At 59.9% G+C, this 12,832-nt stretch overlaps 1 protein-coding gene across 9 annotated transcripts in view; it reads right to left on the bottom strand.

Moving 5' to 3' along the window:
- TSNARE1 (t-SNARE domain containing 1) overlaps positions 1 to 12,832 on the bottom strand; it is an 87,392-nt gene that overhangs the window by 37,680 nt on the left and 36,880 nt on the right. For all 9 annotated transcript variants that reach the window (XM_032468193.1, XM_032468196.1, XM_032468197.1 and 6 more), the window contains 3 exons: positions 6,949 to 7,440; positions 960 to 1,037; positions 158 to 227 (listed from right to left, as the gene is read on the bottom strand). In XM_032468193.1, coding sequence (XP_032324084.1) covers positions 158 to 227; positions 960 to 1,037; positions 6,949 to 7,440 — 640 coding nt within the window. The remainder of the gene's footprint in view (positions 1 to 157; positions 228 to 959; positions 1,038 to 6,948; positions 7,441 to 12,832) is intronic.

The following is a 12,832-nucleotide window of genomic DNA, read 5'->3' as shown; positions in this document are numbered from 1 at the left end:
TGTCCTGCCACCTGAGTGCACTGCATGCAGGTGTGTCTACAGGGGTGTTACAGGTGCACCTCAGCGCACACCTGTGTGCCCTGTGGAGGGCCTCACCCATGTGCAACTGGGGGCAGGGCACACCCCACACACACATGTGCACTGCATACATACTCACAGGCTGTCCCGCAGCTCTTGCGTGTCACTCGGCATCCCCAGGGACCGGAGGCTCTGCTCCAAAGAGGTCACTGCCAAGAGAAGGGGGTCAGGAGTGAGGAGCAGAAGGGGCTCCGCCAGGCAACCCCCGCACTCCAGGGTGCACCCCACCCCCAGCAGAGGCCCCGGCCAGGGCCTGTCTCCCCAACAGTCCTGGGAAAAGCACCCAGGACCATATCGGATCCAAGAACTCTTGGGAGCCACCTCCAGCAGGCTTCACCCTGGGTCTGGGGAGGGGGCGTCTCTCTTCCCCCAGTCATCGCTTTTACTGACCTAGGAGAGCTCAGGGTTCAGGGCATCACCAACCCCTGCCCACTCTGTGTCCCCGTGTCCTGCAGGAGCCAAGGATGAGCCCCGGCCTCACGGGGTGTGGCTCCCATCGTGACTCCCAGCCTCAAGGACCTGTGAGTCTTCCAGCCTTGCCAACCTGAGGAAGGCTCTTACCCGCTCCTCCCCCAGGGCCCGTCCAGGTCACAGGGGTGTGACGGGAGAGAGAGGAGTCGAGCTGAGGAGGGTGCCTGCTGGAGCCGGGTGACACGGGCAGGGAGAGCACCGGGGACACTGCCTGGCCTGAGACTGCAGGCTCATACCAACCTGGCCCACCTCCCTCACCCCCGCTGTCCTGAGACGCCTGCGCCTGGGCCGCAGGGCACTAGAGTCGGGGAAGGCCACAAGCATCACCCCATTTCACCCCGACCCTGCAGTGCACTCAGCAGCCAGGGTCAGCCAGGTCAGGGAGGGGCAAGGCTGGGGCACAGACTCACCATTGGAGTTGATCCTGAAGACGTTGGCTGACGTCTCCTGGAACAGCTCCTGGAGGTCACTCGGGTCCATCTGGGTGGCTGCGAGGAGATGGGAGGGGGAGGACACACCTTCACCGTGTGGCCTGCAGCAGCCTGGCTCCTCCACCCTTGGACAAAGTCACCCCCCCCAGCTCTGCCCACCAGGGTCGGAAGGAGCCTCAGAGATGTAACAGGAACCACCTGCCCCAAGGCACCCGGCTGGAGAAGGAGAGAAAGGCACAGAGATGGGGGTCCTTGGGCCAAGCCTGGTGCCATCCGCCCTGCTCCCCACGGCCGGGCACAGCCAGGGTACAAGATTGAACACACGTGTCCAAGAGTCACAGGCAGGACCACCCGATGTCCACCAGCTGATGAGGAAGCATGGTCCGGCCGACAGCCAGGGAGAGGAAGGACCACAGACATGCCACCACGTGGCAGAGTCTGGAAAATGCTCCTTGGTTAGAAGCCAGATACCGAGGCCTCTGATTCCACTTACATGAAATGTCCACACCCAGAGGCAGGTCCATGGGACAGAAAGCAGACCCGTGGTGGCCAGGGCGGGGGGTGGGGGTGGGCTGACTGCTAACGGGTGTGGGGTCTCCCTTTGGGGTGACGGAATGTTCTGGAATTAGACAGTGGTGATGGTTGCACAACGTGAATGTACTAAAAACCACTGAGCCATACACTTCAGAGCGGTTAAAATGGTGAATTTTATCTCCATTAAAAAAACACATTGAACATGGCGTGGGCACCATCAAGCCCTAGCAAGGAGGGGACGCTTATGATGGCACAGCCACGACGGAGAGGCCTGCTGTCCCACAGAAGACGGTCCTCTGCCCCCTGGCCCAGAGATGCCACCCTGGTGTTCAGAGAGAGACACAGGTGCACGCAGGAGAAGCTTCACTCCTGAGCCTGGGGAGGGTCTCGGGGAGACGCAGGGGCACAGCGCCCTGCCAGGACGGGGCCATGGACACCTGGCAGGCGGAGACCAGCTGTCGGTCAGCGTGGCCATCAACCGGGCCAGGGCAACACGTGCAGGACACGCCACCCGACAGGAGCCGAGCACACGTTCGTGTCAAGCACACCAGGAGCCCAGAGGACGCCCCGCCTCAGGCCACAGAGCAGGTCTCAACGCTCATAAAAGCTGGAAGTCAAGCAAAACACACCCTCTGGGCACGAGAGGATTAAACCGGAGACCAGCAGCAGGAAGGCGCCTGGGGACAGAGAAGTGCTCGGAAGGCAGCCACACGCCTCCGAACAGCCATCAGTGAGAGAGCAAGATCACGGAGGAACTTAGAGAGCACTGAACTGAGTGAAACCGCAGCGCACGGACGCGTGTGGGCAGAGCAGCGCGCCGCGGGAAAGCTGCCGCGGCCGCGCCCGGGGAGGAGAGGGTCTCAGGTCGGCGACCGACACAGACGGCCCCAAACAGGCCGGAGGAAGGGGCGCAGACGGCCAGCAGAGCGCAACTGACTCGGTAGGGCAAGCAGAGAACGAATGAAATCAGGACCTGGTCCTTTGAAACAATCAACAGAACCGACAGACTAGCAGCCAGACCAGCGGAGAACCAAACGGAGAAAACACAAACTGGCAACATCAGGAAGGAGAGAGGCGCTCTCGCTACGGACCCCACAGGCGTTCGGACGTTAGCGACACTTCGTGCCAGTCACTCTGATGACTTTGATGAAACACGCAAGTTCCCTGAAGACACCAAACAGCAGCAAAGCTCACTTGAGAAGAACGGGCAGCGCGGACGGCTCAGAACAGAGACTGGGTGACAAGCCTCCCCAGAGAGAACGCCGGCTCAGATGGCTGCCTTGGTGACGCCGCCACGTCCGTAAGGGAAGGACAGCACCGATTCCACACAGACCCTCGCAGAAAACAGGAGGAAGTGCTTCCATGCTCACTCCAAGTCACCCCACAGCTGCCGCCCCACACAGCGCGTGTCACGTAAGCAGGACACAGACGGGCAGACGCGTGTGGCCAGACGTGCCCAGGCCACTCGGCACGCAACCACCGGCGTGAACAGCTGACGTCCACCGAACCGTGACCCCAAATCCGCCAAGCTCAAAAATGCACTCAGCATGGGTCATGGACTTGAAACTATAAAACTATTTTGAAAAACACACAACCCACAGCTCTGGGACCTTGCAGCCCCCGGGCAGAGGTTTACTAGGTTGGGTACGGAGGGCACAGGCCGGACAAGGAAGCGCGGGCGTCAAAACGCCCTGCTCTGACCTTCAGAAAGACAGTGAAGGAACACAAGCCACCAGAGCCCGAGAGACTCGCGGGGGTCTGACGGGTCCCTTATATCCAGAACCAAGACCTAGCCCATGTGACAGGACAGGCCAGCAGCCCAACAGGGGACAGGCGTGGACTGAGCGCCAAGGAAGATGGACAAGCGGACAGGAAGCACGGGACAAGAGTCTGGGCATGGGTGGCGGCTGAAACAGGGGGCGGTCCCTCGGCTCGTCAGCTGAGTGGCCAAAACCGGCGGGACCACGGCAGCAGTGCGGCAGGGGTGCCGAGGGGCCTTGCGGGCCCTACTGTGGGGCCTGAGACAGGCGCAGCCCGGGGATGACAGGTCAGCAGCATCTTACAAAGTTAACTTATACTCACACACAACTAGCAATTAGACCCCTAGGTATTTATCCAGTCCCCCCTCAAGAACGCAAGAACACACATCCACACACAGACGTTCGCACACCTTTACGGGGCCAAAGCTGGCAACAAGGGCCCACTCACCTCGTGGACGGGACACAAACTGTGGAGGGTCCCCTCCTGAGCAGCGGAAGGATGAGCAACCAACTTCCCAGCACCCCTGGCCGGTCCTCGACATACGAGGATGGGAAGGAAGTGGAGCCCGAGAAGAGCAGCCCGCAGACCCCCGCAGGTGAGGCCCTGCAAAGTGGAGCCCAGCCCACCCGGCCGAGGCACTGAGCGCTGCCCCAGGTTAGGTGGGCTGGGGCGCGGGAGGGCGCGGGAGACCACGGGAGCCACAGGACGCCCTGCAGTAAGCGTCCCTGTGGGGTGCTCCTGGGCACGCCTCACTGAACTGGGCCCTCAGGGGACGCGCTGTCCTGCCCGTTCAGTCAAACTTGGATGAAGCTGTGCCCTGTGTTCAGAGCGAGGGGGGAGACCGGAGCACCTGCCTCTGCCCAGCCCCGCGGCCCTGGCCTGTGGCCACCACATAGCCCGTCTTCCCAGCGCCAGGTCCCCCACGGCCCAGGCGGCCTCCCTCAGGGCAGGGGCGGGGGCCCATCCACCTCTCCCTCCGCACAGGTGTCCAGAGCACGTGCTGGGCAAAGCACACCCTGGAGGAGCCCAGGGGGCGCCCCCTTCTGCAGCAGCCCCTCACCCCCAGCCCGAGAAAGAAGGGGAAGCCCTCTTCACGCCACCTGAACGACTCCACTGTCCTCGGGAAATTAAAATAAAACACCAGCACAGCTTATCAGGCTTGTCCCTGGGCCTCCCCATCCTGCCCTGCCCCCACCGTGAGCAGAGATAAGGAGACGTTAAAGCGACCGGGCTCCGCATCGCCCACATCTCACCGCGGGCTGCGGGGCCTTATCTGCCCGACGCGGGGACAAGGACGAAGACGTCCCCGTGCAGCTGCCAGTTCGGCTTTGTTACCAGGTCGGCACCCCATCTGCTGCAGGGGCTGCCCTGCCCTTTGCTGGGTCCCAAGGGTGCCTAAGCAGCCACAGGCCGGGTGGGAGGGGGACCCAGAGGGACCCAGGGTGTCTCGGTTGCACAACACCCCATGGCCAGCATGGAGAGCCCCTCGGGAGTCAAACGTGGCCCCAGCTTTCCCCGGATACGGACCGCGGGGAAGCTGACTCACAGCTGGGCGCGGCCCCACCCGGCACCGCAGTGGCCGGGCAGCCTGCATGTGTGTCTGAGGCCAGACCAGAGCACAGCTTTGTGTCTCCTCTCCTCTCCCGCCTCTGACTCTTGGTGTTCAGACCCAGCAGCCTACCTGGGGCTCCGGGTCACAGCCTGGACCTCTGCGGCCACCTGCTACTGGCTCTGTGGCTCAGGCACGGACCCTGCACGGAGGAGGGGCCAGTGATGTGGAAGATGCTGACCAAGGGCCGGAACATGAGAGAACGGCCTCCAGTGAATGCCTGCCCCCCACGCACATCTGGGCATCTTCACAGGTGACAGTCCAGACACTCGTGTCCCGGGAAGGCAGGGGCAGAGGGACTCTCGCTGGGGGGCAGTAAAGGCCAGTCCTGGAGCGCGTGGGTGGGACGCGAGGACGGGGCGGCAGTGGACAGACTGCGAGGAGCTGAGGGCCAGTGAGCAGCAGACCGGGGCCTTGGCCTCAGGCCTGAACACGCCCTCTAGCCCCTGCCCTCTGACCCCACGCCAGAGAACGTGCTCCTGGGGCCCAGTGCAGCACAAACGGCCCAGGGGACCAGAGGCCTGGGACACAGGGCTGGATAAGGGGCCCCTCACCTGTCTTCACCATGTCCCCCAGCATGGCTCCCACCAACGTCACTGCCACCCTGTCAACACCACATCTGTTCGTCCACGGCCTTGTCCACAAGCCTGCACCCAGCCCTCCTGTGGGCCAGCCATGGCCACCACACACTCCTCACGAGCCCCCGACTCTGACCTCTGAGGACAGCTGCTCCTCATGGAAGCAGAGGTCAAGGAGCCTGGGGCCCCAGGACCACAGACCCCTGGTCTCCCAGCGTGATCATCACCTCAACACAAGTTGTCTGACCCACTGGGGCACCTGTCCTCACCCCAAATAGCACAGAGGGTGAGGCCGTGGGCTGAGATGGCCTCCAAGCTCCAACACCAGAGGCAGCAGGAGCCCCACGGCCTCAGGAAAGCAGCCTTGCCCAGAGGAGAGGCCACTGGGGGTCTGCATGGTCTGGGGGCTGCCACTTCTGCCCGTCTCTCCTGGGGGCCGAGCAGAGGCTGCAGCTCGGAACATCTCCCAGGCGCCCCACACCATCTGAGTCATTGCCGCACACAGGCTCAGAGCAAAAGCAGAGCTGGGCTGGTGTCTTGAGGGGTGGGGACCACCTGCTGCAGCCGCAAACTCAAGGCCAGCCCAGCCCAGTGGCAGAACGGACACCCGAGGCTCATGCAGCAGGTACCCAGCACAGGGACGGGGCACCCTCACCCTCCTCCAGCCCCGTGGCTGCTGCCGCGATGGCCTCACACAGCAGTCGTGTAGCCTGCATGCCGCTGGGTCGGCGCCCTTCCACACAACGTGCTGTCCCAGCACCTGTCTGGGACCCAGAGCTGAGCTCCCAGGTGGCAGACCTGCGCCGACCTGCTACGCACGACTAGAGCCCTCATGGAGCAGTCAGGCCCCATGGAGAGATGTACCCCTGGAAAGCGGCCTGGGAAGGGCTCTGCCTGAGTCTAGAGGCCTGAAGTACCTGGTAACCGGGGCTTGGGTCTCCGTCTGCCCATCCTGATACACAGGGTCAGCCCAGCCCGTGTTGAGGCCGCCCCTGGACGTTGAATCAGCAACAGAGACACCGGGCATTCCAAGCCGAGCCCTGACACCAGGTGGGGAAACCAGTTCGGAAAGTTGCCAGGAGCACGTTGCTCAGCGGTGGGACGGGAGAGGAGCGACGCGCAGCAGGAACAGCGGTGGGGTGAGCACCGCCCTGGAGCCTCTGGGGTTCAGATGCACCAGGGACGCTAGTGGCAGGAGAAAACGTCTTTCTTACTGCAGGTCTCGGCCCAAAGGCTGGAACTAGATGCCCTTGGAAGAGCGCGGTGTCTGTGCTGGCTCGGAGCTCTGCGCGGTGTGGGAGAGGGCTGAGCGCCACTGAGGGGGAAGCCAACTCCCCTGAAGCGCCTGGGGTTTAGATGCTGTAGCGGGAGTGAAGGAGGATGAAGGACAGGAAGGGTCCAGAGGTCGCAGGGGGGGCAGGGTACAGGAGGCACAGGAAGGACACCGGTTTCCTGCCGGGTGGGGCCAGCTGGGCGCGGAACTCACCCCTGGGCGGCTCCGGGTCGAGGCCCTCAGACGGCAGGGCCTGGCAGGAGAAGGTCTTGGCCACCACCTGCTCCACAGGCGTGAGGGCCAGGGCCTGGGGCTCGGCGGGGCCAGGGGCCGCTCTGCGCAGGGCACCCAGCTTGCGCCGCACAACAGCCCGCAGGTCCCGCCACTTGTGCTTGAGGTCCACGATGTCGCGGCGGCAGTAGCCCAGTGCGTTCACGGCCTGCAGGATGCGGCTCCACACGCGGTACCTGCGGGCGGGCTCAGCCTTCAGCAGCCCGGTGCCGAACAGCAGCTGGTGGTGTTTGCTGACCTTGGACACCAGCACCTCCGTCTCCTGCGGGCAGAAGTTGGGCTTCCTCTTCTTGGCCCGGGTGGTGCTGGGCCCCATCTTCCGGCCATGGGTTCTGACAGCCGAGTCCTTCTTCAGGCCGGCAGGCAGCAAGGTAGGCTCCAGTGTCCCGCTGCCGTCAGTGGTGACCCCTGGCCCTGGAAAGGCACCAAAAGGCGGGTGTTTAAGGCCCTGGCTGGTGGGGTGGCGGCTGTGACAGCAGCTCCTGGGGCGCCTTCTCTTTGGCTTCCAATTCAGAACATTGCTGCCAGCTCCCGGCCACGCCCTGCTGGGTGTTCTGGGGCCTGGGTCCAAGTCCTGGCCCTGCCACTGCCTGGCTGGGTGCCATCCAGCCAGGCATTTGGGCCACAGTGCCTGTCTCTAAAAAGGGCCACCCCAGCCCTGCCTGCCTCCTGCAGCTGTGGTCGGGGGCAGCTGTCTCCCGTCCGCAGGGAGAAGGCCCTCTGGGACCAGGGCCAGGGCCTACCTGGGGACAGCCCTCACCAATAACAAGTCAGATGCCCTGACCAAGACCCCACAGGGCACCGCTGACTCCTGCCTTCCTGCCCAGCTGGATGAGTCAAGGCCTCAGCCTCCCCTCCTGCACAGCACCCTCCTAAAGCACACAGAGGACCTCACACGTCTGCGCCAGGCCCCTCTGCAAGGAGGACCAGTGGTGGCCCTGGTGGCCACAGGCCCTCAGACCAAGTGGCCATGGGCACCAGTCCAGACCCTCACTCTCCATCCTGTAGGACTGGCCTCATCCCTGGAGACCAGGTCACCCTGACAGCCTGGCAACATCTCTCCTGCCACTGGTCCAGCCCCACCACGCCATCCATGGTCCTTGAGGAAGGAAAGGAAGGGCTGGGTGGGGGAAGGTAGAGACAGGTGGGAATCCCTGCTCCAGCTCCCCTGGCTCAGTACTGCCCAGGGTCCCCCAGCCTGAGCCCCTGGAATTCCAAGGCCTACCTGCTGACCCTCCCTCCTTAGCACAAGGCATCTGTGGGTGCCCTTCCTTGGGGCCCCCCAGCCCCAGCGTCCCAGTGGAAGCGTCCCTCGCTTCTTGGCCCCTCTTGGCCCCTCGCTCACAAAGGGGTCCCACAGGTTGCTCTCAGGTGATGGGCAGGGGAAATGGTGGATCCCATACTGGGTCCAAAATTTAGCACACTCTACAGACAGCAAGGGATAGTCATGGTTATGCCCAGCCTGTCCGCAGAGTGGCTCAGGGTGGCTCAGGGTGCTGCTGGTGGAGTGAGGCTCTCATGCAGGACAGCAGGTGCCCCAGGCTCTCCAAGCATCCATGCTGAGAGCTCCACTCACTCAGACCCACCTCCTCAAGGAAGCCCTCCCTGACCGCCACATCCTGCAGGACACCCCCCTTTTGCTGAAAGCCAGCACCAAGTTCAAAACTTCGGATTTTTCAGATCTTTCTCTGTACCCCAATTCTTCTGGAAGGTGATTCCAAGCCAGTATAAAACTTCTTAGAGCAGAGCCTCAGGTGTGGCCCACAGACCAGGCCAGGACTTCAACAGGTGTTATCTGTCTGCGATATGCAAAGTGGAGAATAAGGTTTTGGGAACGCTTATGACCATTTGAAATCGGCACACCACCAGCATGGGACCATTCCATTGCATTTTATGGAAGAATTGTTCATGGCATATCGGAAGTGGGGGAAAAAAAATCGGTTCCCCTGATACGTGTCTGTGGAGCTGAGCAGCGACTGCGGGGCCCTCAACAGGCCCAGGCACAGGACTGGGCCCCAGGGAGGATGCAGTTTCCTCTTTGAGCCTCCGGGACAGGCTCGCTGAATTCCCAGACCCTAAGAGGCACACTGTGAAGACATTCGGATGCCTCTGGAGCCAGGCTGCATCCTACCCAGGGCACCTCAGGGTTGGCGGAGGTGGTGGGGCCAGGCTGTGTGCCGGCCCCGCTCCGTCCAGGCTCCAAGGAGGAGGGCGGGTCCCAGGAGTGTGCTCCGAAGCTGTCTGGCCACGGCGGCGGCCCAGGGAACTCCCGGGTGACTGACGCCCCGGGCCCGTCTCCACTGAGCCCCTGCCTCAGCAGCTCCTCCTCAGGCAAGGCCTCCACGTCCAGGTGTGTCTGGGTCTGAAGGTCCAGGACGGGGCCCATCTCTCAAGAGGGCTAGGCCAGATGAATGCCCTCTTCCCCAAGGGCTTCACAGGGAGCCTCCAGGCAGGGCCTCCTCCCCAGATGGGAACCCCAGCCCCAGCGACCGCTGCCCCGGAACCCAGCAATGGGGTCACCATCTGCTTTGTGGGGAGCAAGGAGACCGCAGGCCACACGTGCCACCCAATGTCCTCGCCACACCGCATCCAGTCACCAGAAGTCCCAGCCCTGCCCACCACCCCCTCAGGTTACTCCATGCAGTCCCCAGACACCCATGGAGGGGCCAGTCTGGCCTGCCCTCTGGAATCCCACCAACTTTGAACCCTGGGAAGAGCTGGGACAACTTAAATTTGAAGCAGACAAGTATAAAGTAAACAGTACAGATCCATGGTAACCACGCGCCCTGAGGTAAACGCTGCTGTCACTGAGGGGGGAGGCTCTCACACAGCTAGCAACAGTGGACGTGGTCTCACCTGTTTCGTTCCCCACGTCTGTCATCCTCTCTGGATGCGGATGGGTCACCCGGCACCTTCCAACAACCGACCCCAAAGACGGCATCACATCCCACCAATGCGAGCTACGGCGTTGCTGAACTGTCCTGTGTCCTGCTGCAGCGAACACCTCTGCCTAAATCTCTGGTTACTTCCTAACAGAGAAGGGGCAGGGCTGGGCCAGGAGAGGGAAGGCAGGGTCCAGAGGCAGGGAGCAGCGTGCCCTCTCCTCTGAGGGAGCCCGCCCCGCATAGCCTGGCCACGGGAGGATGGCCCTGTGCACGTCCACCTCTCCGGGTACCAGTGCGGCTGAGCACTTCTCACACTGAGCCATCCCTCTCTACACGGATCGGGCCCATCTGTATAAAGACATGGGGGTTTTCCTCCTACTTAAGTGAGTTCTTTATGCGTCAGTAATCTCCCACTTGGCTTTTTGCTGCATTTCTGATGGGATTTTACGGTAACAGCCCACCCTAAGCTCTGCGTTATTAACTTCAGGGTCACCAAGTAACCCATAACCCACAGCACCTAGCACACAGGAGGAACCACTGATGGCAGCTGCTCCCGCACCTGGGGTCTGCCTCCTTGGGAGCCCTCCCGGTCACCCTCAGAGTCACACCCAGCATCACAGAAGCAGTCCGGGTTTCAGCAACTGTCAACAAATCAGGACGATGCGGATCCTTTGTTGACAGAGATGTAATTAACTGAGAAATCATTTTTAAAAGACAACTAAGAAAAGTCGTATGTTTGGAAATGATAAACTATGATTCTAAATAAACCCTGGATCAGGGAAGAAATCATAATGGAAATAAAATAATACAACTAAACATTAACTTTAAAAATATCAGATATTTTTAATGGATGATATTCAACTAAAACAGTAATTATTTGGACATTTATATTCTTAAATGCTTTTACTGGAAAAGAATGAAAACTGAGTATGAATGAGGTAAACGTCCAACTTAGGGGTTAGAAAAACAAAACAGCATCAACTCAGAGAGAGGAGGAGGGAAACACTAAACACACTGGCAGAATCCAGCAGCCCTGGGGCAGGGGCTAGCTCAGCAGCAGAGCGAGAGCCTAGCACACACGAGGTTCTGGGTTCAATCCCCAGTAAACCTGATTGCTCTCCCACAAAAAATTGTAAACGAAAAAAAAAAAGAAAGAAAGAAATCCATCAAATCTTAAAACTAGCATATAATAAAGATCAAGAAAGACAAGTCATTTCTTTGGCGAGGCTTATAAAATTGCCAGTGTCTGTCAACACTGATCACAGAAGAAGAAAAGAGGAGCCATGCGAACAGACAGCTTTAGGAATAAAACGTGGGTGTGGTCCCGACACCTCGGGCGCTAGTAAATAGCGGGAACCCTGGACCCCTCACCTCCACGTGATGGGAGGGAAGCTCCCCTCTCTACCCGACCCATTTCCGGGGGGTTGGGACCGGCTGGAACACGGCGACGGGGGGTCGGAACCGGAGCAGCTGCCTCTGAGCTGTGCCCCTAACCACCCAGGATGCTGCCCGGGTCACACCTGACGACGTGGCCACCTACAGCGTTATTTCAGACAACTTGAACATTTTGATGGAGCAGACACACGTCCTGAAAACCACAACTTCACAAACTGACCCAGTAAGAAACAGAGAGCCTGGACACCTGTACAGATGGGAAAGTAATTGGCCGTCAAAGGCCTTCCACCAGGAAAACCCTCGGCCCGGGTGGCGGTTTCACAGCAAAACCCCAGAAACACGTGAGAAGCACAAAGCCCTGTTCTCGCAACAACGCACCCGGGGCACAATCACCGCTCGCACTCAGCTTTGTGCTGCCGCTTCCGCCAGCTCAGGGCGGCAGGGAGAGCACGCCAAAGGCGAAGGCGTTGGAACCGAAGAGAAAAACACTGTGATACTCACAAATGACACTGTCTATACAGGAAACTCAAGATTCTACAAATCACTGCAGTTCATAAAAGGACTTCAGCAGGACGGCAGTGGACAAAAATCAACTACACTCCAAAGGAAAAGCCTGGTCTCTTCAAGAAACAAAGTTTTTAAAAAAAAAAAAAAAAGAAGCAGCAGAACTAAAAGATGGAGGAATATCTGGAGAATCAGAAAGACTTAAAAGGCGTATCAACCCACGACAGTGGACCTGATCAGGGTGCCCACGGAGACGCCAGGCACCTGTGGGCTCCTGTGGGCACCTGGAGTCTGACCGCTGGGCAGGAAGCCACGGCTACATTCTGGTAGGACATGTGATCACAGAAAGGAGGAGACACTCTGAAATACTCACACATGAGATGTGCTGACTTCCGGGACTTCCTTCCAAACGCCCCGGGGTGGGGGGTCCTGACGGCACGGGTGAGGCTGGCCCGGCTGCAGGGCACACGTGACAAAGCCAAGTGGGCATGCGCTGGGTTCCTTACGTTATTGTGTCTATTCTTCTATGTTTGAAATTCCCCACATTTAGTAAGTAAGATAATCATAATTAATAATGTGTGAAAGTTAAATAAAACCCCTGGACTTAGCTTCTAAAAGAAACTAATGTGTGCATGCACCAGCCACAAAGACTTAGAGCAGGCACTGCTCAGATTGGCAGCAAAAGTAAGTTTCTGTTAAGATAAGTTTAATGAGAGATATGTAAGATCTTCACAGAGAAAACGATAAACACCTGAAGCCGTGAAAGAAGTTCCATAAACAGAAAGACAAGCACGTGTGTGCACTGGAGACTCAGGGCGCCAAGGATTCCGACCCTCACGCACCAACCGCCGCGGACGCAGAGCAGTCCCAGCCCAGCTGTGACGGGGACTCCGAGGTGCGCGCAGCCACAGGCCAAACGCACCCCGGGCATCTCCGAGGGAAATAAGCAACTTGCCATAAAAAATACCGAGAGTCACAAAAACTATGCCAATGAAGATGGAATTCTGCACAGACACAGACAA

This window comes from Camelus ferus, chromosome 25 (genome assembly GCF_009834535.1).
Source record: "Camelus ferus isolate YT-003-E chromosome 25, BCGSAC_Cfer_1.0, whole genome shotgun sequence".
In the NCBI taxonomy this organism is placed as follows: domain Eukaryota; kingdom Metazoa; phylum Chordata; class Mammalia; order Artiodactyla; family Camelidae; genus Camelus; species Camelus ferus.
The sequence above is the reverse complement of the archived record's forward strand: the minus strand, read 5'-3'. Positions and strand labels throughout refer to the sequence as shown.